At 44.9% G+C, this 24,437-nt stretch overlaps 1 protein-coding gene and 1 long non-coding RNA gene across 3 annotated transcripts; one reads left to right on the top strand and one right to left on the bottom strand.

Moving 5' to 3' along the window:
- Window positions 1-1,895: 1,895 nt before the first annotated feature.
- Window positions 1,896-21,407, top strand: CLTA (clathrin light chain A). Of its 2 annotated transcripts, XM_060154838.1 has the most exons (6): window positions 1,896-2,216; window positions 9,043-9,080; window positions 11,402-11,519; window positions 15,527-15,638; window positions 19,960-19,995; window positions 20,951-21,407. In XM_060154838.1, exons 1-6 carry the CDS (start codon window positions 2,015-2,017, stop codon window positions 21,120-21,122), a joined length of 678 nt encoding a protein of 225 aa, XP_060010821.1. In that variant the 5' UTR covers window positions 1,896-2,014; the 3' UTR covers window positions 21,123-21,407. The 2 variants fall into 2 exon arrangements, with proteins under 2 accessions (XP_060010821.1, XP_060010822.1); XM_060154839.1 differs by lacking the exon at window positions 19,960-19,995 and having other exon boundaries at window positions 1,898-2,216.
- LOC132523526 (uncharacterized) lies at window positions 12,650-24,437 on the bottom strand. The gene is made up of 2 exons (XR_009541553.1): window positions 22,263-24,437; window positions 12,650-13,489 (listed from the first exon to the last, which is right to left on the bottom strand). It is a non-coding gene; the product is annotated as an uncharacterized LOC132523526 (long non-coding RNA).

Below are 24,437 nucleotides of genomic sequence, written 5' to 3'. Positions count from 1 at the left end.
TTTCTGGAAGCTTCCATAATTTCCTATTGCTAATAAGCCTCTTTAGCATGGACTGCATTCAAGACCCCAGCATATGTCTCCATATTTACCTTCAATTATTCCTCTACTTAAGCCCTTCAGGCCCAGCCAAACTAATTTACTCTCTGTCCCCCAGACATGCCAAGCTATGAAACCTTGCACAATTGTAACATTAGGGCGCCAGGAGTAACTCTTCTAAACCTTACCCAAATATCATAACTGAACTCCAAGCCACCTCCCCTGTGAAGTCATCCCTAAACGACGAGCTGATTTCCTCAATTTTGAGTGAATAAACACTTGCTGATTTTGCATGATGAGAGATGGTGCCCCCTCTAGCAAGTGACTCTCAGGACAGCTTCCCCAGAGTTATGCGCTTGCCCCCGAGAGAATGCTCTCTGTCCCTCAGCTACTACTGCTGTGAGCAACCAAAAGTTGTCTTCCTTGGGCCCTCTCAGGGTAGTCCCCGTCCCTTATCCTCCTAACAGGGGCAGGATATATTGTTTCAAAGAGAAGAGGAATGTGAAACTACTTCATGCATTGTTGCCAATTTCTGTTAGGGATGAGTCCATTTATGTTAGGGATGAGCATTAAAACAAAAAGAGGGGGGAAACTGAGTCAGGTGCAGGCCCTAAAATTTTAAATTTCTTAAATGATTTTCTTCAAAACTTTCCTACACTTCATACTTTAAACGACTTTAAAGGTAAATACATGCTTTAAGGAAGCAATTACCCTTTTGTGTCAACAAAGATTAGTGTATATTTTTAGGACCCACTTTCTTGTCCCTTGCTGACTACCTCTGGAGGCAACTTTGACCTCTGGCTGGTTCTTTTGGTTTGTTTCTGTTTTCGACTTTTTAGGGTGGTGGTGGTGGAGAAAGGTCCTTCTTTTGGCCAGTGGATAAGCCCCTCCTCAACATGAGCACGAGAAACTGGAATCACTGGATTATCCTCCCTAGGGTGTAGACAAAATTAACTAGCCATGTTATTAACATGTCCCTGATTTAAAAGAAATACTGACAGCACTTTGTTTTCTAAGCAAGTTCCTGCTGTCCTTAGGTGGGAAGGGTGCGCACATATAAGATGTTGTGGCTAGTACCATTCGGGATTGCCCAGGAGACCAGGGTTTCCTCTTGGCCACTGACTCCCTGTGGGACTGACCCCTCATGGGGGCCTCAGCTTCCCCACGAACCCGATGATCCTTAAGGAATTTTTCAGCCCTAGAAACTTCTGTCGAGCTCTGAAAAGAGTACTGGCTGCAAAAGGGCTTTGTATAAGGAGATATATTCGCCTTTTTATAACAATACTATAGGGGAGAAATGTCAGAGTGTATTTGAATTGATTACATTTAAGTCAGGCGGCTCTAGGGGAGAAAACAACCCAGACTGGGTCAATGGGTTAACAAAAATTTTTTTAGAAAGCCAGTACACAGCCGTAAAAGGAGTCAGTTTTCCCAGTAATCCTGGGAGGGAGATAGTGCAGTATTCTTGTTCCCATTTTACAAATGAGGAAACTGAGATTCAGAAAGCCTAAGTGGCTTGACTCTTCTGCAATCGGCCAATCATCGCCGCCCTAACTTCACCTCACTTCCCGGTTCAGAGTCCTCTGTGAGGTGGCGGTCCCGGGTCGGTCCAGCCACAAAGGCGGGTCAGGCAAAGCTGCTTTAAGTCACGCAGCACTTCCGCCTGCCGGGGGCCGGCCGTCCTCGGCACCCTCCTCGCAGGTGTTTCCCGAGTCACGAGCTTCACTCGGGGGCCCAACCCTCCTCCGGCTGATTGGTTAGCTCTTGAACCACTTCTGTCCTCTGATTGGTTATTACCTTTTCGGCTCTCCAACACAGCCCAGACCGACCGGATATTGGGGCAGGGTTTCCGTTTCCGTCTTCTCCCTCCTCCCGCTTGATATCCGTCGCCACCACAGCGGCCGCTGCCGGGCGCGGAGTTGGCTGGTCGGTTGGTGTGTCTCTCAACGTCGGTGACCGTGCTGTTGAACTGCCCGCCATGGCTGAGTTAGATCCGTTCGGCGCCCACGCTAGCGGCCCCGCGCTGGGGAACGGAGTGGCCGGCGAAGAGGACCCTGCCGCGGCCTTTTTGGCGCAGCAGGAGAGCGAGATTGCGGGCATAGAGAACGACGAGGCCTTCGCTATCCTGGACGGCGGCGCCCACGGGCCCCAGCCGCACGGCGAGCCGCCGGGGGGTCCGGGTGAGTGCGGGCGCGTTCGGGGCGGGAGCACTTGCCCGGAAACTCGGCCCGGAGCGGGTCTGAGAAGCTCCGTGTAAGTCTTGTATCTCGCTGAGCGAGAGGTGAAGCAAAAAGGAAACGGGACCCCGGCTCAGTCATGCAGAAACGCAGGCTCGGCAAGCCTGGTCCGTTCTGTGAATGTGTTTGAGCGCTCCCGGGCACGGGCGGGGGAAAAAGTCAAGAAAATAGGATAAGCTGAGGAGCCCGAAGAAGCCCGTTCAATGCAGGTATCTTTCATTGAGCATTTGCTGTGCCTTGAGCCTGGCCTCAGAGGCACAGCCGCATTGGCGCACTTTGGCCAGACTTACAGGCCAGTCTGAGCCTAACACAGACCAGTTAGTAGGAAGGAAGGCCGGGAAAAAAAAAAAAGAATCGTGGTATCGTTTTCGAGACAGAAACGAAAATGGCAATGCAGTTCAGTGTTTCAGCACTTAAGGTGTACAGAATGTTGGGGTGGGGGAAGGAGGAATGAATAGGGAACGCGAGAAAGATGGTCTAGCCCTGGAGAAACTGTGGCCAAAGAGGGCAAGAGTTTTACCGCTTGTGGAAGGTATCACTGCTAGGACTTCTGGAGCTCTCCTTCCTCTGGGAAGAGCTTTGGTAGGCAGTGTTGCCTAAGCAGAACCCGAGATTAGCCTGGATCGGTCTTCTATGAGGTGAAGGGAAAAAGTAGTGTGGCCTTTCCCCAGCCAAGCTCCAGCAAAAAAGAGAAAGCGAGCACGTGGCAGGCTGCCAGTCTGACTTCTGAATGCCTTACCTGTGTGCAGTGCTTTGGATTGTGGCGGTAGGAGGAAAGGATGAGTCTAAGAGACCTTTTTAATCGTATAGGGAAGTAGGAAATGAGCTAGAAGAAACGGGACGCGGCTTTTCATTTCTTTAAAAAACTTTCCAGCTAAGGGAGAACAAGGTACAGGTGGGACAGATAGAGGTGTTTATGCTACCCTAAACTCAGACCTTAAGGGGCCAGGCAGGTAACATAAATGAGAGAAACATGCGGGCTGTGAGGTAATAAGGAGTATTGGAGACTGCGGCTTTGGTGCACTAGAGTAGTGAGTGGTCTTCGTAAAACCGTTCGGACTCCAAAATCTCAAGTCTTCAGCCAAGCAGAACCTATTTGGGGAGTGGGGGTGGGGAGACCGCTAGTTTGCAGCCTGAATTTTTATACTACATCATGCTGCCTCCTGAGCAAATCAGTTGCCCAATAAGAATCTACAGGAGAATGGGTAGTATACCTGAAAATGCAATTTATAGCAAGCAGGTTGGGCTGAACTAGGCTGTGGCCGGAAAATGAATTTGGCTTTAGGTGATTAGGGTTTCTTTGTTGTTGTCGGGAGGTCTTCAGCATTTGCCTGAGAATGGTAATATTTTTAGATCCTTCGTTTATCTCACTCATTGAATAGAAGGAGAAAACTGAGTCCTGCAGAGAAACGACTTGCTTAAGAAAAAAGGGCAAGTTAATAGCTGAGCGCCAAGTCCCCCCACCTTAGACTGTGCCATAGTCTGTTGCAGTTGTTTAAGCAGGGGTGGCGTGGGATAAGAGATTGTCATTTCTGAAAGGCAGTTGTGGTTGCCCTGGGGAGGACAGTTGGGGGTATCAGGACTCATAGAAGACTGTCCTGATTGAAGGACAGTGTTGACTCTTGCTCACTGTTGTATCCCTGGTGCCTAGCAGGGTGTCCGGCACACAGTAGGTACAAAGGAATGTGCAAAAATGTCAGGTACAGGGGTCCTGTATAGAACCAGCAGATCTTGGTGATGGGAGGGGTAAAAGGGAAAGAATAGAGCTGGACACACAGATCCCTTCTGCATCAAGCTTTCAGCAAAGGGAAGGAAGGGATAATTGCTGACTTAGTTCCTAGGAAGGACTTTCTTAGTGAACTAAGCATTTAGTGACTTAAAGCCAGATCTCTGACAGTGTAGTTGAGGTTGGTAATAGTGCAGTGGTCAGAAAAAAAATAGTGCAATGCTCAGCACTTCCTTTGAGGATTAGAGCACTAGTTGGACACTTTATCTTCTTTCTTTTTCTCTTTTCTTCTCTCTCTCTAGGGGTTAAGATTCTGTGCTGTCCTAGACTGCTTGAATGTGAGTTTAGCTTTGTGGTCTCAGACAACTTACATAACCATCGCTGCCACTGCCCTGCCTCAGTTTTCTTCTCTGTAAAAGGTGCGGATACTCACCACACAGGATTGCTAGGATTATATTGGAGAGCACCCATAAAGTGCTTACACACAGAACCTGGTATGTTATGACTACACACAGTCTCTGCCTATTATTACTTGGGAGTGAGGTGAGAAAGGTGTTACAAAGCCTATAGGCTTTGGGGTGTGCTGAAGACACAGCTTTTACGAGGGAGCTCTGTATCTGATGTGTTACCGTACAGAGATATATAGGCAGGAGAGAGGAGAGAGGAACATACCTAAACTCTCCCAGCCTTGGGGAAGACTCCCATGGAGGAGGGGCTAGGCCTGAGCCTTGGATGGCGCCCTCAGTTGTTAGGACATCCGGAGAAGAACATTAGTTTAGAGGTGGGAGGTAACCAGCTGAGTGAAGTGGCTTGGGGATACTGAGTAAGAACAAACGGTCAGGAAAGAGGCAGCTCGAGTCTAGAGCCGAGGAAAAGCCCTCAATCATGAGGGCTGAGGATGGAGGAGGCTAAGAGAGGTGATTAAGGAGCTACTGAGAGAGTATGGCAGTGAGGCACTCATCAAAGGAAGAGAGGTACATAAAGGAAAGCTTTCTGGAGGTGGAGAGTAATTTTCTTGGTAGCAGAGGGAAGTTCGGGGAAATTGCATGCATGATCCTTAGTGATACTGCACATTTGCTGTGCCCCAGGTTCTCTGTGTACTTTCAGATCCATGCAGTAACTGCAGGCAGAGTGGTAGTGTCATCCTGTTTCAGGTGAGAACTGATGGTTGTGGAAGTTAAGCCAGGTTCCTAAAGTGGCAAGCTAATGCATGACTCCACAGGAATTCAGACCCAGGTCTGCTTGACTTCCATTGGTTGGGGAACATGGGAAGTTGAAGGTGGGTTTGGGATAAAGAGTCTTTCATCTCTGGAAACTTATTCTGGCCCTTGTTTGTGTCTGGAGTTCTAGAGATGCCCTAGAAAGTTTCCTTCTGGGGCATCAAGTTGGTTAGCTTAGTTGTCCTAATAAATCAAGGCCCTGCGTGGCCTTTCTTCTACATGTTTCTATAGCAACAGATGATCCTTTGATTTGAGCCAGTTGAATGTCAGTACAGTAGTACAGTAACTAATAAAAGCTCAAAGCACTTGCCAGTGAGTCTGGATGAGTCTTCAGACCTAAAGGACAGGCAACATGCGACTTAGAAAGAGCTATGGGATGAGAATTGCTTCTGATGTTGTGTCTGGGGTAGTGACCAAGGTCTCTCCTACTGACAGTGGCCCTGGGTTGAAATAAATATTAACTGGATAGTTGGTGTGTTAGTTGTAATATATTAACCAAAACGTAGGCCTGGCCAGACTAGCCATTGTAGGCCCGAAGATTTAAAATTATCTCACTTTTTAAAATAGTATTTACTTACTTATTTATGGCTGCGTTGGGTCTTCGTTGCTGCACATGGGCTTTCTCTAGTTGTGGTGAGCAGGGGCTACTCTTTGTTGCGGTGCACAGGCTTCTTATTGTGGTGGCTTCTCTTGTTGTGGAGCATGGGCTCTAGGCATGCGGGCTTCAGCAGTTGTGGCTCTCGGGCTCTAGAGCGCAGGCTCAGTAGTTGTGGCACATGGGCTTAGTTGCTCCGCAGCATGTGGGATCTTCCCGGACCAGGGCTCGAACCCGTGTCCCGTATCTCACTTTTTAAATTTTACTCAAAAAAAATAAATTCCAGGTGGATTAAAGAGAGGCTTTTTTTTTCTTTTTTAAGTACCAGAAGAAAAGTGAATGTTTATCTTAGAGTAGGAAAGGCCTTCATCATAAATGCAGACAGAGAAATCATAAAGGAAAAAAAACCTGATAGTGTCTCATACAAGTTAAGTAGTTCTAGGCATTAACTATTGTAAACCATACAGAAAGATAATGGGGAAAATATTTGCAATGTGAGAAAACAAATAATACAGAAAGAATACTTAGAAGTCAAAAGATTGCAGAAAAATGGGCAAAACTCAGGCAGTTTAGTAAAGAAGAAAATCAAATGTCAGGTGATCACCCACAGAAGACTGGCACAACAAAGCCACCTGAAGGGTTTTTTTCCTGCTATCAGATTAGCAAAAATTTTAAAACACGCTAAAACTCAGTCTCTAGTAGCAATGAAGGTCTGAAAAATGGGGCACTCGTGGCGATGCTGGAAATACAAATGGTGGACCAAAGGGAGCAAATGTCTGGTGTTTAGAGGTCTTTAGAATATATATTCTGTGATCCATCAGTTCTATGTCAAGAAATTTATTGCTGAGGAAGGATTGAATATGCCCCCTGCAAATACTTTTATTAGTTTTTTGCTAAATTTACATTTTCAAAACTTGATAGAATATTTTAAAAATGATAGGGATAGGTGGCACAGAAACAGCTTAAAGTAGAAAAAAGCCACTAACAAAAACTACAAGAAACTCATTTTTGTACTTTTATAAATAAAGCATAGGAGTAAAACAAGTAAGGAAATTAAGAAAAGTACGAGAAATATGTTGAAATGATTGATAGATAACCAGCAAGTGAAACATGGATCAGAGCTGTGATGGGTTGGTAAGTGCTTAGATCCTGTGGTTTGTCTTCATGCCTCAGGTTATCTGATGATCCTTCCTCTGACTTCTTGCTTGCCCAGGTATTGCACCACTTTTTAAATGCTGATTATCTCATGATACATGCATTTAATGTTTTTCTTACATATCTTAAACATAAAAAATAAATTTAAGAGTGAAAATACTGTTATTATTATCTGCCCCTTCAAGAACACCTTACTTACCTCTCAAGGAACCAACCCTACATGTATTTTAAGGTCGTTTGTGAAGTGCTGATACATACAGATTTGTTGTGAGGATTAAACTTAATGTATAGAAAGTGTTTAACATTGTGCCTGGCACATTGGAAGCAGTAAGTAGTAGGTGTTTTCATACTAAAAAAGTTGAGAATTTAATGATATAGATGAATGGATTACTAAAAAGCATCTGTTATAGGAGTCATTTTGCGGGAAGAAATTTTATGTGTATGCATTAGATAAAGTAAAAAAATAGAAACCAATAGGCTGAGTAATGAAATTATGTGGCATTTTCTTCTGTCTCCATTTTCCTTTTTTTTAAAACAATGTTTTGGTATCAGGGAGGCATGCTGGGGAAATGAAAGTTTTCAGTACTCCCAAAGCTAAGAGGAGGGTAGTTGGGAGAAGCAAGAGAACGAGGTTGATTTGGAAAATAGGCGGTTCAAGTTGGGTTTAATTAGTTAGGAACCAAGAAAACTGGAGTGGTTTGATGAAATCTTTGCCTGTTCAAAGGAAAGAATGCAACTGAGAGCACCCTGCCTCTGGCTTCTAGGAAAACCTCTGATGTTTCTGAGGGCCTTGTGATGGTGGCCCACACTAGCTGCTCTGCATTCCTTTTACTACTTGGGTTCTTATATCTTTTAGGTTCATCTCTTTTCTCCTCTTCCCTCTCCCATCCCATGCAATAACATGGTCATCATAGTTTGAAAACAATTGGACAAAATACTGTAAGTCCTACATAGTAGGCAGTAAATACGGGTCAGCCAACAGATAGAGAATACGTAGAATATGTAGGTGGACGCTGCATTTTTATGGTGCCTGTATTGAAGCTTTCAAGGGGAGGCAGAGCAGCCACTCCAAAGGGCTGGTGTGCAGCCTGGTACAGGCTGTATCAGTGGCGGCTGTTGGGTCAGGGCATGGGTTAGAAACACATGCTTATTGGGCCAGTCAGGTAACTGAATTAGTGACACACAGAATGGGTTAAAAAAAAAAAATGGGGCTAGTGGGGACTGGCAAATTGTCCAGAGCATGCTGCACGTAAAGCCTGCCTTCATTTAGGAATGCAGGCCCAGTGTTGCCAGATCTTCTGTCTGCACACCCACACACACACACTGGGAATCCTGATTTTGTGAAATTTCCTGATTTAGTGCTTTGTATTTTAAATAAAATATGTTCAGCCTGTGGACCACCATTTTGAACTGTATGGATTGATAATCTGAGTCTTAGACATTTTTCATATTTCTGAGATGGACTTTCTCATTTAGCTCATGAACAATTAATTGTGCCAATAAGATCAGATTGTATACAATTTGAGTTTTTGTAACTTGCATCCTTGAAAACACTAATTTAATTTGGTATGCCCAAAGCTTACTGTTCTGGACTAATTCCAAGTAGACTAGAGGAATTAGTAAGAAGTCGCAAGTGTAGACCCTCAGGTGCCAAACCTGTTCTAGCCAAAGGATGGAGAGTCCTGACCCCAAGAAAGCACCTTGGTTTAAATATGAAGCTGCATATCTCTGCTCGCTGTGAAGGATTCCAGGCCACCCTTATCCTTTGCCTTCTTTAGAACTTTGATAGAGAAACTGTTGCTCTGTGAGGCTCTTCTGCCGGGCTTCTAAGTGTTATCTCTAAGCCAGAAGACAATTATCAAAAGCTTTTGGACAGATTTGTCCACATTTTGGTGAAGTCATTTGTGTAAGCACATCTTGATTTCATTAAATAGAAAGTTGTCCATTGTTTATCTGGTACCTAGCACAGGGATAGTAACTTAGAGTACTTACAGCACTGTGTCATACTCTGTAACCCTTTGGCCCAGCATATGACCAGCCCTGATTGACAGATTGAAATCTTATGTCTTGCAGATGCTGTTGAAGGAATCATGAATGGCGAATACTACCAGGTACAGAGTACTCTGATTATGATGCATGATAGTGTTGAGAGTCTTCCTTTCCTGTGATTTGAATTGACTGACCTGGAAAGGATCCCACTCCTTTGACTTTCCTGGATGTATTAGTTACTGGTATGTTACCTGCCAAAGTGGAAGGATTTGAAGAGAGGTAACATTGATAGAGTAGTCTTTTAAAATGTGATTGACCTGACCCTAGTGTTACCAACTTTATTCTCAAGAAATGACCCTTCATGATGATGGCAGTGGTGGTGGCAGTGGCAGTGGTGGCTGATTTTTTTTTTTTTTTTTGCGGTACACGGGCCTCTCACTGTTGTGGCCTCTCCCGCAGCAGAGCACAGGCTCCGGACGCACAGGCTCAGCGGCCATGGCTCACGGGCCTAGCCTCTCCACGGCATGTGGGATCTTCCTGGACCGGGGCACGAACCCGTGTCCCCTGCATCGGCAGGCAGACTCTCAACCACTGTGCCATTAGGGAAGCCCCGGTGGCTGATTTAAACACTGTGCCATGTAGTGTCAAGCACTGTTTATATTGAATTTTCTTTAATTCTCACAACAATCTGAGGGACCTGAACTATTGTTATTCCCATTTACAGATGAATAAACTGAGGCATACAGAGGTTAAACCAGGAGTCTAAAAGTAACAAAGGTAGTATGTGGTGGGGCAGCATTGGAACTTTTCAGCTTTTAGATTGTCTTGAGGGTGGGGGGTGGCTGGTATTTGTGACAACTACCATTATTTTCCCTCTGTATCACTGAGTTTTTGGTCACCAGCCCAACTTGCATTGGCTTAAATAGAGAGAATTCACTAGCTCATATAATTGAAAGAACTCTGAGATAGGCTAGGGGTCCTCGGACCTGGATTCCGACTCAGTTCCTCTAGGACTCTGGTTCTGCCAGCTGAGTGTGCAGTTTTATACTCTTTCACGTGGCAGAATGGCTACAGCACTTCCGGGTCTCACATGTGCATGTCATACTATCTAGAACAACATGGAGGTTTCTCCCAACCACTCAAAAGTCCTGTGTTTCCCTCTTGACCAGATGGAAGTAATCACTGTAGCCTGGGGAAATAGCGTGGTGCTTTGCTTCTGCCTGGGTTTCTGCCCACCCTTCAACCAGTTAACTGTCAGGAAGGATGAGATTAGTCTAATTGGTTTAAGCCAAAGGTGGACTAACTTTTGCTGTAAAGGACCAGATAGTAAACATTTTAAGCTTTGTGGGTCATAAGGTCTCTGTCAACCTATTCTGTTGCTGTAACATGAAGGCATCTGTAGACAGTATGTAAACGAATGGGCATAGCTCTGTTTCAGTAAAATTTAATTACAAAAACAGGTGGCTGAGCTGGCTATAGTTTCCAGTCCCTGGTTTAGAGCTTGGTCTTTAGAGTGAGATGGAATGGGGTTCAGTCCTGGCTTTATCCCTTGCTAGCTGTGAATTTGGACATGTCATTTCTCTGCGCCTCAGTTTAATCCCCCAACTGCTGACATGGGAATAAAAATTTGACTTGTAAGGTGTTTGGGAGATAAAGCTTTTATGTGGCTGAAACATGGAAAGTACTAACAATAAGTTAGTTACTAATAAATACTACTGTAAATAATTTTCTTTCCATCTTTGTTTATAGTCTGGTTAAGCTGGTAATATTCCCTAGTTCAGTAGGTGAGATAATTCTATAAAGATTAGATTCTTTTTGAATCTTTATCAATTTATTTATTAGCTTCCAAATCTTAACCACTATAAAGAACCTGTGTGTCTCCCTCCCCTCCCCATACGCTGTGACTCACATTGGCCTGCCTTTTTATTTTCTTTGGTGTGACTGTAGTAACTATACATTTTCTTTTGGACTCTCTTTTTCCTAGAATTCACTATATTTTGATTAGGTGGTATGAAGTGTACTTTTCCCTGTATTGTATAATAACATTTAGAAGTGTCAGATTCTAGGCCTTGCCGTGCTGTGTATTTACCTTTGTTACTTTGAAGATATCACAATCTCTGTGTCAAGTAAGGAAAATAAAACTGATCACACTGTTTCCTAGTAAGTCCATTACTCACTTCCCCAGCTTTCCCATCTCCCACTCAAGTCCCATTTATTAACAGGATAAGAACTACTCAGGCTCCCTTGTGGATTGCAAGGATTGAATGCATAATGTTGAAAGCTCCCTATTGGCACGTAAGGTGGTGGTGGTGCTCGTAAGGTAATCCTTTACATTTACCACAGCCATCAGTGTTGCACATAAACAGCGGTTCTAACTTGGGTGAAGCGCATTTCTGGGAGGAGGTTTTGGTACTGATAGAGCACAACTGTGTTTTGTGTTAAGGAGAGTAATGGGCCAACAGACAGTTATGCAGCTATTTCACAAGTGGATCGATTGCAGTCAGAGCCTGAAAGTATCCGTAAATGGAGAGAAGAGCAAACGGAACGCTTGGAAGCCCTTGGTAAGGAATCCCTTTCTGTCTTTGGGTATCTGTTTTCAGTGGAATAGTTGACCTTGACTCTACTTTTATCCCTTTTTAACATGAATTAGCCATAATGTTCTTGTACAGTTTTGGGGAAGGTATCTTTCCCAACAAGGTCACAAGGCCACCACATGGAGATGCTTAATCACAGGCCGCTGTGTGGGGATTCGGGCAGCCCGGAGAGCCACAGTGCATCTCTCCTCTCAGGAAGGGCAGAGTGGTGCTGTGGAAAGAGCCTTGGACTTGGAGTGAAAGACTGGGCTCCAGGCCCAGCGGTAACTTATCAGCTGTGGGCACTTGGTTGCTCAAACCTTACAGAATCTGTTTCATCTGTGAAGTAAGATCAGTGTTATTAACCCCAAGGGTAGTCTGAGATGGTATTTATGAGAGTGCTTTGTAAACCTGAAGGTAGCATATCCATGTGAGGGACTGCACAGTCCATTTACCATTTGAAGGCTGGATTTAAAGTAATGCTTGAGAGGAAAATGTGAAAGATGTTAGGTAATATGTACAATTTGGTTTTCTTACCCTAATATTCCTGTAAGTTTTTACTTTTTATGGGTGAGGAAAGTGAGGATCAGAGGAAGAGTAAGTTTTTGGATCACCACGGCTGTAAGTGGTGGAGTCAGAATTTCAGCTTAAGTCTGCTCTGCTTCAGAATCTATACCCATCCCTTCAGCCGCATCGCATTTAGTGTACGCCATCTTGAGGGGCAGGCTGAGCCTGAGAATCAGTGCTAGCCAGCCTGGCCTTTGCTGAAGAGCCTTCTCCATGGAGTGTCAGCTGTTGGTCAAGATCGGAAGAGACTTGGTATCTGTACACGTGGGTTGGAAAGGTGTGGCAGAGGTGGGGGGGGGTGTGTTATCCAGAGGGTATTCTTTTCTCAATTTTTAATTAAAATTTCAGACACAGAATAGAGTAAAACAAACGTGTGCCCCTTCCTCCAGATTCAGTAATGAACATTTTGCCATATTGGGTTGTCTTTGTATAAATGAGGCATGTATGTGTATGTTTTATACACTCAACATGTGCATACATTTATATGTGTATTGTGAATATACACATAATTTTTTTCCTGATTCACTTTAAGATATAGACACCACCACATACATCATGCCTAAATATTTTATTGTACAACTAGAAATAGCAACATGCTTCTATGTTACCACAGTGTCAGCATTATTATTCCTTCTTGAGAATCGCTGAACTAGTGAAAACATGACTTAGATGGTGTAGAAATAGGAAAGGACACCTAGAAATAGGAAAGGAATTGACCCAGATAATACAGCCCATTAGTGTCTCTCCAGCCCAGTTTCTGTGGCTTTCAGAACAGAGGGCACACTTACGTTTAACCTTTACAGCAGTATCCAATAGTAGTTTCTTTGATGATGGAAATGTTCTATATCTGTGCTGTTCTGTATGGTAGCCACTAACTGTATGTGGCTATTATGTCTGAGAAACTGAGTTTTAAATTTTATTTAATTTTAATAAATTTAAATGGCCACATGAGGCTAGTAGCCACTGTACTGGATAGTGCAGCTTTAGAAAGATGAAGATAGGTATTCATGGTGCAGACAGCCTTGGTCCTTGCTTGTTCTTCTTTGAGCATCTCTTCTGAGTAGACTTAGAGGCAAGACTTAGCAGGTATTAGTACTACTGGAGTCTTTTTCATGATGCAGAACCCAGCTTTATCTTTTCTCTTTCCCCAAAGTTTAGCAAAGTTGTCTTCTCCGTGGAGGAGCATACACTTTGGTGTCTGGAAAAATATCATTTTCTTTGTCAGTTATCAAATTGGGCCCTTTGGGAATATTCCATGAAGTGCTATTTTCTTAACTCATGTTGCCTTCCTGAGGGAAGTCAAACATTTGGCCTCGCATTCCAGTAGAATCGAATTAAACTGGTCCGTGAATTAGGTGTTTCTGCAGTTTCACATTTTTCTGTTGCAAGAACTGTGAGAAAGTGCAAGATGCTAAAAATAGAGAAGCAATGTCCATGGTCTTAAGCTTAGCTGTGTGCTACGTTTTCCAATAATTTTCTGTGAACATTAATGCGTATGGCCAGAGAAGACAGCTGTCAGTGTACCCTGCTCTCTAAGAGGATTTTTCACCCTCTCCTCTCCCTTCTCCCTCCCAGATTCAGAGACGCTGTATTACAGCTTGGATCTTTGTTCCATCAAGCTAAGTGTTTAAGAATTCTAAATTCTTATTGCCAGTGTCACTTCATAAATTTATAAAAGAAGACGATTTAAAGGAACTATTTTATGCAGTAAAATGATCATTAGACTATACAGAAAGAAAATACTCTCCAATCAAAAAGTAATTCTTTGGAAGTAATTTCACAACTCCTGAAAAGGAGACCTTATTCTTTAAAGTTTTTTCAGTTTCTTGTCCACAGGGCACCATCGGCCCACAGCATCTCTCCCTGCATCACAGCACCCTCCATTCCACATACACTTAATGCCATGGACAGACACACATCACAAGTTTACTGTGTATACTTGAGTCATCAGTGGAAAATTTGAGTGAAATAATTCTCCTCCTGAGCCAGTATGTCACCTTCTGATAAGTTAGATAACAGGGTAAAAAGTTCTTTATAATCTGAAAGTTTGCGGGAGTTTCTAGCTGCTACTAGGTTATTTCTAGTAGTTACAAAGTCTTCTGCAGGTTGTTACTACAAGACCTTTCTTGCAAAGGCCCTAAAATTGCCCCTGAATGCTTACTTTCTTCCCTTCAAGAAGTTGTTTGCTTTGTACTTTGCTCCTCAAGGACACTCATTACAGGTTGGGCTCTGGATCACTGATGCCCATCTGCTGGTCACATCTGTGACTGTTGCTGGGCCTGCCTCCCTTTCCGTCCCTTGTCCCTCTCTTTGGAGGCAGCACAGTGAAGTAAGAATGTGTGAGCTTTAGAGTCAGACCTGGGTGTGCATCTTGGCTCTGCCACTTATTATAACCTTTGCGAACGTTACTCAAACTTGCGGAGCTGTAGCTTTTCTCACTGCTGAATATGGGACTAGTTTACCTTCTTGGGATTGTTGTAAAGATTAAATGAGATGTCTGTAAAACACCTGCCAGAGAGGACATCCTTAAGAATGTGCTTAAAGTTTAGGTATTAGGGTGACTTCCGGTGTCAACTGTGGCAAAAGTATGACCTGTATTTCCTTCTCTCTACCATTTACTGACAAGTTTCTTTTAGTATCTTAGGGAAACTCGTATTTAGTCCTGAGAAACTTTGTGGGTGAGAACCCAATCTGGCACACCTGCTAGGTGTGCTTTTTCTCTCTCACCTAGAACCTTTTGGATAGCTGTTAATGACGACCCTCACCTCTCCCCCCACAGTTCTCCGCATTGGAGTTTCTCCTTTAGTTCTGCCCTAGCTCTGCCACAGACTCGCTCTGTGGCCTAAGCGGGAGTAGATATTTTGTGCTCCCCTCAATTCCATCTATACCCTACTGTTTCCTGCTTCTGGAATCATCTCTACCTCTGATAATTTTTCTCATAGCTCCTTGCTTCATAGATGTGCATCTACCATTAATTGTCCAACCTGTGTGGAATATAGTTTGTGAGGAGATTTTATTAAAAGATTATTTAATATGAATAGTCCACCCTGAACTGGCAGCATCATTAAAGAATCACCTGTAATTGCTTTTTCCCCAGTTGGTGTCCCAAAAGCCTTTTTTAAAATTAAAAGTCAGTATTTCCACCTCTCCCCCACCTCAAAAAAAAAACCCCAAACTAGTGATCCACTAACGTGTAGGTGGACTGGGATAAATGGTGGTGAAACACTTTGGATAGAATTGCTGAGATCGAGAGCTGGACATACAATCAGGGAAAAGAGAATTTTATCTTCCCTCCCGAGTGTTCTCCCTCCAACACACACACGCGCCTGCACACAGCATGAGATTAATAAGCCCAAATACACGGTGAAGCGGACTTCAATTTGCATTTCGCCTCATTTGTATCGTCTTTCTTTTCCTTCCCTTCAAAGATGCCAATTCTCGGAAGCAGGAAGCAGAGTGGAAAGAAAAAGCAATAAAGGAGCTGGATGAGTGGTATGCGAGGCAGGACGAGCAGCTACAGAAGACGAAAGCGAATAACAGGTCAGTCCGTACTGCTTCTAGAACAGCTCGTTTGCCAAGACAAAATCAGGTCCGTTTCCACCAGCCAGTGTAGGTTTTCGGCTGCCGCGTCTTTTAGTGTGAAATGTCTTTGCAGGTTTTCAAAAATATACTTGAAACGTAAGGGTTACAAGTCTCTTGGATCTTGTGAGTAATTCAGCCTGTTTTTTTTGCCACACTAGTTGTAGTGAGTCTAGCTCTGCAGCTGAGAGTTTGGTTAGTATGCACTGCCTGTAATGGTATGATTCTGCAGAAGGAAGTGTCATCTCACGGGATCAAGTCCACGTGTAAAAAATGTAACCCTGGAATGAAAGGCCACTTTCAGGACTATTCCAGGATCTTAGTACTTTGGAGGTGATTATAGACTCAGTCATGTCGCATCCCCTGCCTCTGAGGGCTGCTCCCCAAAGGGTCCAGTAGTAGGGATGTGTGTTTCGTCATTAGGTAGCCAAGATTTTCCAACACAGTGACTTCAGAATTAAGGGTTCTCTGGGTGCTTATTATCTGTGTCTAAGAAAATCTTGAGTTGACTTTTTAAAAATGCTCTTTTCAGAATTTACTCACTTACTGAAGGTTAAGTAGTTGTAGGGAGTAAACAGTGTCATTCTCCTTCACCACCGACCAGCAGCTGTGGTCTTTAAATGCTCCGTGCTCAGAGTCCACTTGGAAGCAGCTCAGAAAGAGAGATGGGGGCAGCACTGCTCACCTGGGCACAGGCCAATGGGCTTGCTTCCCCTGTGAGACTGGAGACTGGGAACTGGCTTTCACTTCATAGTCACTCCACCCACTTAAGTGTAAAAGATAGGTTAGACTCGGCCTGGGGCTGTTTGTAATTTTCATGGTAAAGAGGCTTGGGTCCTTGTTCTCAGAGGCAGGAGTGGGTTTAAGTACCCTTGTCTCTGGCAGCTCTTAAGTGGAAATCTGCCAGAAGAGAGGGAGCTAACCTCTTTGCCAGACAGTTTCTGCTGTCGTGGGGCGGCTACGGCAGAACAGATGGACTGTTTGTGCAGCAGCCTTCGACTACCTGTCTCCCGTTGCCCATTCTTGGTTCTGTCACTGCCTCGAGCCTCTGTCCTGGCCACCTTCCTATGGGGCATGTGTGCCTGTCAGGTTCCATTTGAAGTTTTGTGACAAGTATGGTGGGGCGGCCCTCTGGTCGGGGTTGAGTTGCTGAGGGTAGTAGCGTTAGCTGCCGGGGCTTCTGCTGTGAGATTGTGGTCAGTTTGAAGTGCTGACAGGTCCAGGTTCCTTAATCCTGTGCTCATTCAGGGTGATTTCCCCCAGATGCAAGTTCAGATTTCTAAAGAAGGATGGATGGGTGCTTGGTGCAGGAACCCTGTGAGGCCCTATTTACCTTGGCGAGTTGCCTCAGGCCGTGCATCTGCTCCGAAGTACTTGGTAAAACCAGGCTGACCCTCCAGGTGTGGAGTCCCCTTCCTGCCTTCACTGAGGATTGCTGCTTTCAGTCCGCACTAAGTAGGTGGAAGGGCCAGCTGAGTTTTCGTGTGTGGTTTCCCTTTTGTTCTGGGGCTGTAGCCTCGATGGAGCTGTGCTGTCCTGTCACCAACAGCTCCTTCCTCTCGGGCTAGCTGCAAAGGAGCAAAAGCCTGACAGCAAGCTTTTGTTGTCTCAGTAATGCTTTGAACAAGAGTCATTAAACCTTTATTCTCTCCCAGCAGAGGCAAGCACAAGTTGAAATTGACTAGGTTTAGCCCTGTGTGTAAACTAAAAGGATTATGGGTTTACAAGCTGGCCTGCCTTTCCTTTCCCTCCCACTCATTGTGCCCACAAACTACTCTGTTTTCCTGCTGACTTATTTGGAGTTACAATCAGGCTGTTCTTTTTGCTTTCTTTAAATTTCCACAAAACACCTCCTATGTATAAACCAGAATGGGAGAGAAGCAAGGGTATGTGAGTTTAAAAATAAAATTACTAGAATTTCCCTTCAAATAAATATGGGAGCTTAGGTTAATGACCAGGCATGACTGTCCTTAAAGGGTTCCTCCCACTCCTGTGCCCCAAACCCACTGGGCAAAGGAGAGGGTAAGACTCATTGAGGGAGGTTCCCTGCCCACCCATGCTGGATGAGGGGGGCTGGCTGGGCCCAGGGATTCAGCCTGTCCCCTGCTTTGTGAACTTGTCCACCCAGCTTGCCCCCCTTTCCTTCTTGTCCCAGAGTTGCCATTTTGGTCCATTCCCATGTGAGAGTGAAGGGGGGATGAAGTTCTGGCTTCTGGGCTGTACGTTGTCAAAGCAGTCGAGGACTGAGCGGACTGGCGGTTGTGTTCAGGGACACACAGTACGCCAGAGCCAGGACCCTTGTCTGCAGGTCTTCTCACTGCTTGCCTCCAGCTCCTCTTTTTTCAAAGGTGGGCATTTTGAAATGACCATCTATGTTCCCAGGATACTGGCAGTTGGTCCCAGCTAGTCAGTGTGGGGAAGCAGTAGTCGGATAATCCAAGATTAAGCTGGCTTTGGGCCCTAGCGTTCCTGGCGTCTGGCAGCGTTTGTGCCCCGTGGTGTTTACTGAGGCTGGCGGGAAGGAGGCGTGGCCTCCTGAGCGCACACCAGCTGGGGAGCAGCAGTAACTTACAGTGAAAAGAGCCAGACCGCCTTGGTTGTGAGTTCTGCCACCCCTGTTGCTACTTGTTGCCAAACAGGTTGCTTCATCTCGAGGCCTCCCTTCCCTATCACGTCATCTGTAAAGTGCGGGGAGAACACTCAGCGTCCTGGGTTGTTTGGGGTTGAGGATGAAATGGACACAACGTCTATCAGAGGGCTCAGCCCATAAGTGGGTACCTAGGAAATGCTGGTGGTTGCTGGGGTAAGGCCTGGGGATGAAGCTGGCAGCACTTACCCTGGAGAATCCTGCGGGGAAGGCCAGTAGGAAGCCTCACCTGCTGGAGTGTCTGGTGCTGGAAGCCTCACTCAGTTAGGATGGAGCCTTGGGAGCAGCTCCCCAGAGCACAGTCGTGCCTCTATTGTGGATTTGAGATGTTTCTGCTTCTCAATGTTCTCTCTTTTTTCCTGCCTGCTTGCCTGCCTTTTGGACCTCTTGCTGTCTAGGGTGGCAGATGAAGCTTTCTACAAACAACCCTTCGCTGACGTGATTGGTTATGTGTATGTTGCAAAACTAATTCCTTTTCTTGTCTTGATTGTTCCTACTTTTTGTTTATAGTTAATGCTCCTTTTATGTCACAAGTTGCTTTGCTTTTAAAATTATTTCAAACTGGCACTGTGGGGGCTGCCTAAGAGTTGATAAGCTGCGGGAATGTTCCATTGATTGTCTCACAGAACCACGACTCCCTGCAACTCTGGTTGCCATTTTTCATTTTGGGGTTTGGAGGGAAGGAAGCTAATTCACTTTCAAAATGTGAGTCATTCGTGATCTCGTCTGGGAAGGCTTTGGGACTGGGGAGGGCTCTGACCTCTTGTTGCTGCTGCCACTGCTGCCTCCCTGCCCCAGGTGGGAAGGGGGAGTGTCCCCACCTGGGGAGGGGGAAGAAGCCCTGGGTTAGGAACCAGTGCAAGCAGCATTTTCTACACTGGGTTCCTTTGAAGAATGTGGGGTTGGGGCAGAAGAGTCAGCAGAGGCGGCAGTCTCCCGTGGGGTCTGTAATTGTTCCTCTGTGGTCTCCTACCAGAAATTGTTGTTTAGTGGCCAGCTTCTGATGCCCTGCCCCCCACTCTGGCATAAAGAGACCCCCAGCTTTGAGGTCGAGATAGCCAGAGCTGTATGACACAGGCCACTGTGGCTTTTCCTCCTAAAGAAAACTGCAACCTCTCTGGAAAAGTGTTGTTTTGTTTTGGTTTAAGGATTTCTGTTGTCAAAGCAGTATTGCTGAATTGCTTGTTTCCTCCTTGAAAATTAGGACTAGCCTTTTGATGTAAGGGAGATGAGGGTGGAATGAAGGAAGTGAGGAACTTGTGGGAAGACTAGACAACAGGCTCAGGTCTGTAGAGCCTCTTACGGTGCATGACCTTGAGCCCTTCATCCCGTTAGGAGATAGAGCTGGGTTTCCTGGGCCCGTGGGTGCATTTGCAATGAGACTTGTGAAATGCTGGACTTACAGGTGGTGTTGGATTTACTTTTTGCACATTCTCTCTGGAGTAGAAATGGAGACTGGAAAAGTCAAGTCTGGGTTTGCTGGGCAGCAGGGTGGCCCAGCAAAGCCAGCCGCACGTCCCCAAGAGTACAGAGTGGCAAGGGCATGTCTAGCTTACTGACCATCTGCATTGAGCTCATTCTCATTTTCTGTATCTGACCTAAAGTTTTTCTTCTTTTCTTCTCTTCACCTTTAAGCACAAACATAAACCATCCTTGCTACAGCCTAGAACAGTTAAGTAAACCTTTCTCACTGCCCCTGTGTGTGCCATGAAGTCGCAGTGTTGTAGTGGCTCTGGGCTTCAGCGGTGTTTGCCACGGCCATCCCTGTGAGAGTGCCACCCCTCTGTCCCCACAGACCAGTCATCTCCATTGCTTTCGCTTTGCCTGTGATGCCTGTTGGAGTAGATGAAGTAGTGTGTCTTCCCTCCTCTTAGCATTGTCCTTTTAGGCTGTAGCTCTTACAAGTTAGCTCCCAACTGGGGATGGGCTGACCTTGGTGTGAAAAAATGTTGGAGCAGCATCCTACCAAAAAGCAGTTCACACTGCTTGGCTCTCAGCCATTGGGCGCCCACCCCTGCCAGAGTGCCCCAAGAGGCCCATGGTACCCGGCTGGAGGGAAAATGGCAAACTTTTGGCTGAGGAGAATGTCCTAACAAACCCCTTCCAGAATGGCTTTAGTCTCTAGTGCCTGCTAGCATGGGAGCTTTGTCTTGAATTCCTTTTGAGCTGCCCTATTTCTCTCCAGCCTTAGGAATAAATCCAGAGGCTATTGTGCAGTGACCTGTGGACTTCTTTGGAGGTCTCTAAATTTACTTGAAACTCAGTACAGCCCAACATAAACTGCTGTTCAAGTTCTTGGCCAGCCTGCTGCTTTGCCCTTGCTAATGAAGGCGGTGAGTAGCTGGCTAAGGACTGGCTTTTTAAATTCTCTGTATCAACAGAGAGAGTGAGTCCTGAACCAAACACCTGTATTCCAACATTTTACACAGCAGTCCGGGCCCCCTGTGCCTAGGAAAGCTGGCCATGTGTATGCTCCCGAGTCTGACCTGGGCCAGGGGCTGTTACTCTTTGGAAAACCAGAATGCCATCAAGTCAGGCATAAAGAGGCAGTTGCTTTCATAACAGGGCAGCTGCCAGGTAGCTACCAAGGATTTTACATTAAACCAACATCTTTTGTTGCTTCCAGGGCAGCAGAAGAAGCCTTTGTAAATGACATTGAAGAGTCGTCCCCAGGCACTGAGTGGGAGCGGGTGGCCCGGCTGTGTGACTTTAACCCCAAGTCCAGCAAGCAGGCCAAAGATGTCTCCCGCATGCGTTCTGTCCTCATCTCCCTCAAGCAGGCCCCCCTGGTGCACTGAAGAGCCGCCCTGTGGAAACACTACATCTGCAATATCTTAATCCTACTCAGTGAAGCTCTTCACGGTAATTGGATTAATTATGTTGAGTTCTTTTGGACCAAACCTTTTGTCTTTAGAGTTGATCATTGTTTGTGATTGCATGTTTCCTTCAACTGTGTTGTCCCTGGCATTCAAAGAGGAGGGGAGGTGGCGGAGGAAGGGAGGGGAAGCCTCCCAATGGCAGCCTCAACCTATGCTTTCGTGCGTTACTCTGAGAATAAATTTCTGTTTCAGACAATAAACAAACATGAAGCTTCATTATTGACCACAAGATATGCTGCAGTTGGGAGTGAGGTTGGTGAGGAATTTCCTTTTATCCTTTCTAGGGCTGAGGCACAGCCACTGGGTGCCAACCCCTGCCTTGAACTAAAATAGCTCTGAGTTTCTATTGTCTATAGTAGGAGTCTGTTGTCTATAGTAGGAGTCTGTGGAAGTTTCCATTGAAAAGGGAGTTCCTTGGCTAAAAGTTAAACCCTTATTGCCCACCAAAGATAGAGCTTTGAATCCCCACACCACCCTAGACATTTTCTCCCAGGTGGCTCTTGTTTGTCACGGTCCCTTACCGTAGGATCTTGGATAGTATATTTCAGCAGGGGTCTCTCTGGGAAATAAAGCTAGTGAGACCCTCACTCCTCTGGATTCAGCCAGTAAACCTGAGTCAGGATGGCATGAATGTGGCTGGCCCCATTAACTCGGAATCCCTGTAGCACACACTGGGATCTGTGCCATCCTTAGCACTTTGCTAATATTTCTATTGTCAAGTCCTTCATCTAGACCTTGCTGGCCAGTACAGTAGCCACAGGTGGCTATTTAAGTCAATCAGAATTAAAAATACAATTCTAGCCCCTAGCTCCATTTCATATGCTCTGTGGCCGCACGTAGTTAGGTAGCATTCGGACTGCACAGGGCAGATTATAGAACATTTACATCATCATAGAATGTTCTGGACCACACTGATCCACACAATAGGTGCCTGTAGGAGACTGTGTTCCATTCAGGCATCAACACATTCATTATTTGCTCTCAGAACCTGTCACATTTTAGGTGATGGTTCGAGTGACTGATAAAGCTGTATTTCAGAAATCTGCTACTAATGGTTACCTGATACTAGTCCAAGTTGGAGATTGATGTAATGCCACATTCAGGAGGTGGAGCAGGGGTAGGTCTTGCCATTGCCGAGAAGGAAAGTCCACCATCTCTCCTATGGTAATTATGTCTGGAAGGGAGAGGAACATTTACTTTTCTGCCTACCTTCCCCTCTCCAAGCGTCTTAGTTGGGCATTCCTTGATCTGGCCCGCATTTCTGGCCTCTTTGCTATTCCTCCCCTTTAGCCACCTCTGCTTGCAATCAAGCAATCACTTGCTGTTGTTCACCAACCATTAGTTGCTCCTGGGCCTTGCTTAATGCCCTTGAAAATGTTGAAATCTGGTTTAAGAACTAGCTGAAAGGCCACCTCCGTAATGCCTTTCCTTTCCCCTGAGCTCCCATGGCCCTCTACGTGCAACAGCTTACCTTTTGATATTGTCTTGGTGTCATTTGGACTTGTCTTGCCTCCCACACAGGATGGGCTTCTTGAGGGTGGATGTGGCCGTTAATCAGATGTCAGTAAAGTCTGACTTTCTCGAAATCAAGAGGTGACTGGATAATATGACAAAAGTAATGCTATATGCATCCAAGGCTAGGTTGTAAAAGGCAACACAGCTTATGGCTGGTTTGTTGGAACACACAAGCTGGTAGTCCTTGAGCCACCATGTAAAAAGTTCTACAATCCTGAAGCCACCATGCTATGAGGAAGCCCAAATCAACCAACGTGGAGAGACCTGGAAACTACAAGCAAAGAGAGATGCATGGCCAGCCCTATTCCAACCTCCTATTCCAGCTCCAGCCACTGTCTAACTGCACGTGCATCTGATGCCCTGAGTCATAATTGCCAGGTAAAGCCTTTCCAAAATTCCTGACCCACAGAAACCATGAGAGAAAATGATTACCGTGTAAGCCTCTTAAGTTTTGAGGTGGCAGTAGTAGCTTTGGATTGTTTCTAATGCCTACATTACTCACATGGGGCTTCATAAAAAGGAAGGAGTTGGTTCAGAAACTCAGTGAGTGCTCAGTATTTAGTTTCAAACCTCTTTCTTGGGACCACTTTGATTTTTATGTCAAATTTTAAATGGATTCAACATAGTATTGGAAGTACTAGCCAGAGCGCTTAGGCAAGAAAATAAAAGGCATCCACGTTGGAAAGGAAGAAATAAAACTGTCACTATTTGCAGATTACATGATTTTATATATAAAAAAACCCTAAAGACTCCACCAAAAACCTGTTACTAATAACTACTAATAAATGAATTACGTTGTAAGATACAAAATTAGTATACAGAAATTTGTTGCATTTCTGTACACTAATAACGAACTATCAGAAAGAGAAGAAAACAGTCCCGTTTACAATTACATCAAAAAGAATAGAACACCTAGGAATAAGTATAACCAAGGAGGTGAAAAAACTGTACACTGAAAAGTATCAGACACCGATGAAAGAAACTAAAGACAGACCCCAAGCTCATGGATTGGAAAAATTAATAAACTCAAAATGGATTAAAGACTTGACTATAAGGCCTGAAACCATAAAAATCCTAGAAGACACAGGCAGTATAAGCTCCCTGACATCAGTCTTGTGATGATTTTTTTGGATTTGATGCCAAAAGCAAAGGCAACAAGAGCAAAAATAACTGGGACTACATCAAACTAAAAAGCTTCTGCACAGCAAAAGAAACCATCGACAAAACGAAAAGACAGCCTACTAAAAGGGAGAAAATATTTGCAAATCATACATACAGTGAAGGGTTCATATCCAAAATATGTGAAGAATTCATACAACTCAATAGCATAAAAACAATCCAATTTAAAAATAAGAGGATTTGAATAGACATTTATCCAAAGAAGCCAAACAGCTGGCCAGTGGGTAAATGAAAAGGTGCTCAACATCACTAATCACCAGGGAAAATGAAAATCAAAACCACAATGATACCACCTCACATTTCTTAGAATAGCTGTTATCAAAAAGACAAATAAGTGTTGGAGAGGAGGTGGAGAAAGGGAACCCTTGTGCACTGCTGGTGGGAATGTAAACTGGTGCAGCCACTATGGAAAACAGAATGGAGGTTCCTCAAAAAATTATAATGAAATTCCCATATGATCCAGCAATTCCAGTTCTGGGTATTTATCTGAAGAAAACACAAACATTAACTCAAAAAGATATATATGCACTCTTACATGCA

This window comes from Lagenorhynchus albirostris, chromosome 7 (assembly GCF_949774975.1).
Source record: "Lagenorhynchus albirostris chromosome 7, mLagAlb1.1, whole genome shotgun sequence".
Lineage (NCBI taxonomy): Eukaryota > Metazoa > Chordata > Mammalia > Artiodactyla > Delphinidae > Lagenorhynchus > Lagenorhynchus albirostris.
The sequence above is the reverse complement of the archived record's forward strand: the minus strand, read 5'-3'. Positions and strand labels throughout refer to the sequence as shown.

Bases quoted from the DNA above. Each gene is read 5' to 3' on its own strand.
- CLTA (XM_060154838.1), top strand. From the start codon at position 2,015: ATGGCTGAGTTAGATCCGTTCGGCGCCCACGCTAGCGGCCCCGCGCTG. The intron at 9,081-11,401 runs GTACAGAGTACT...TTTTGTGTTAAG, and splicing joins TGAATGGCGAATACTACCAG to GAGAGTAATGGGCCAACAGA. The intron at 15,639-19,959 runs GTCAGTCCGTAC...TTCACCTTTAAG, and splicing joins AAGACGAAAGCGAATAACAG to CACAAACATAAACCATCCTT.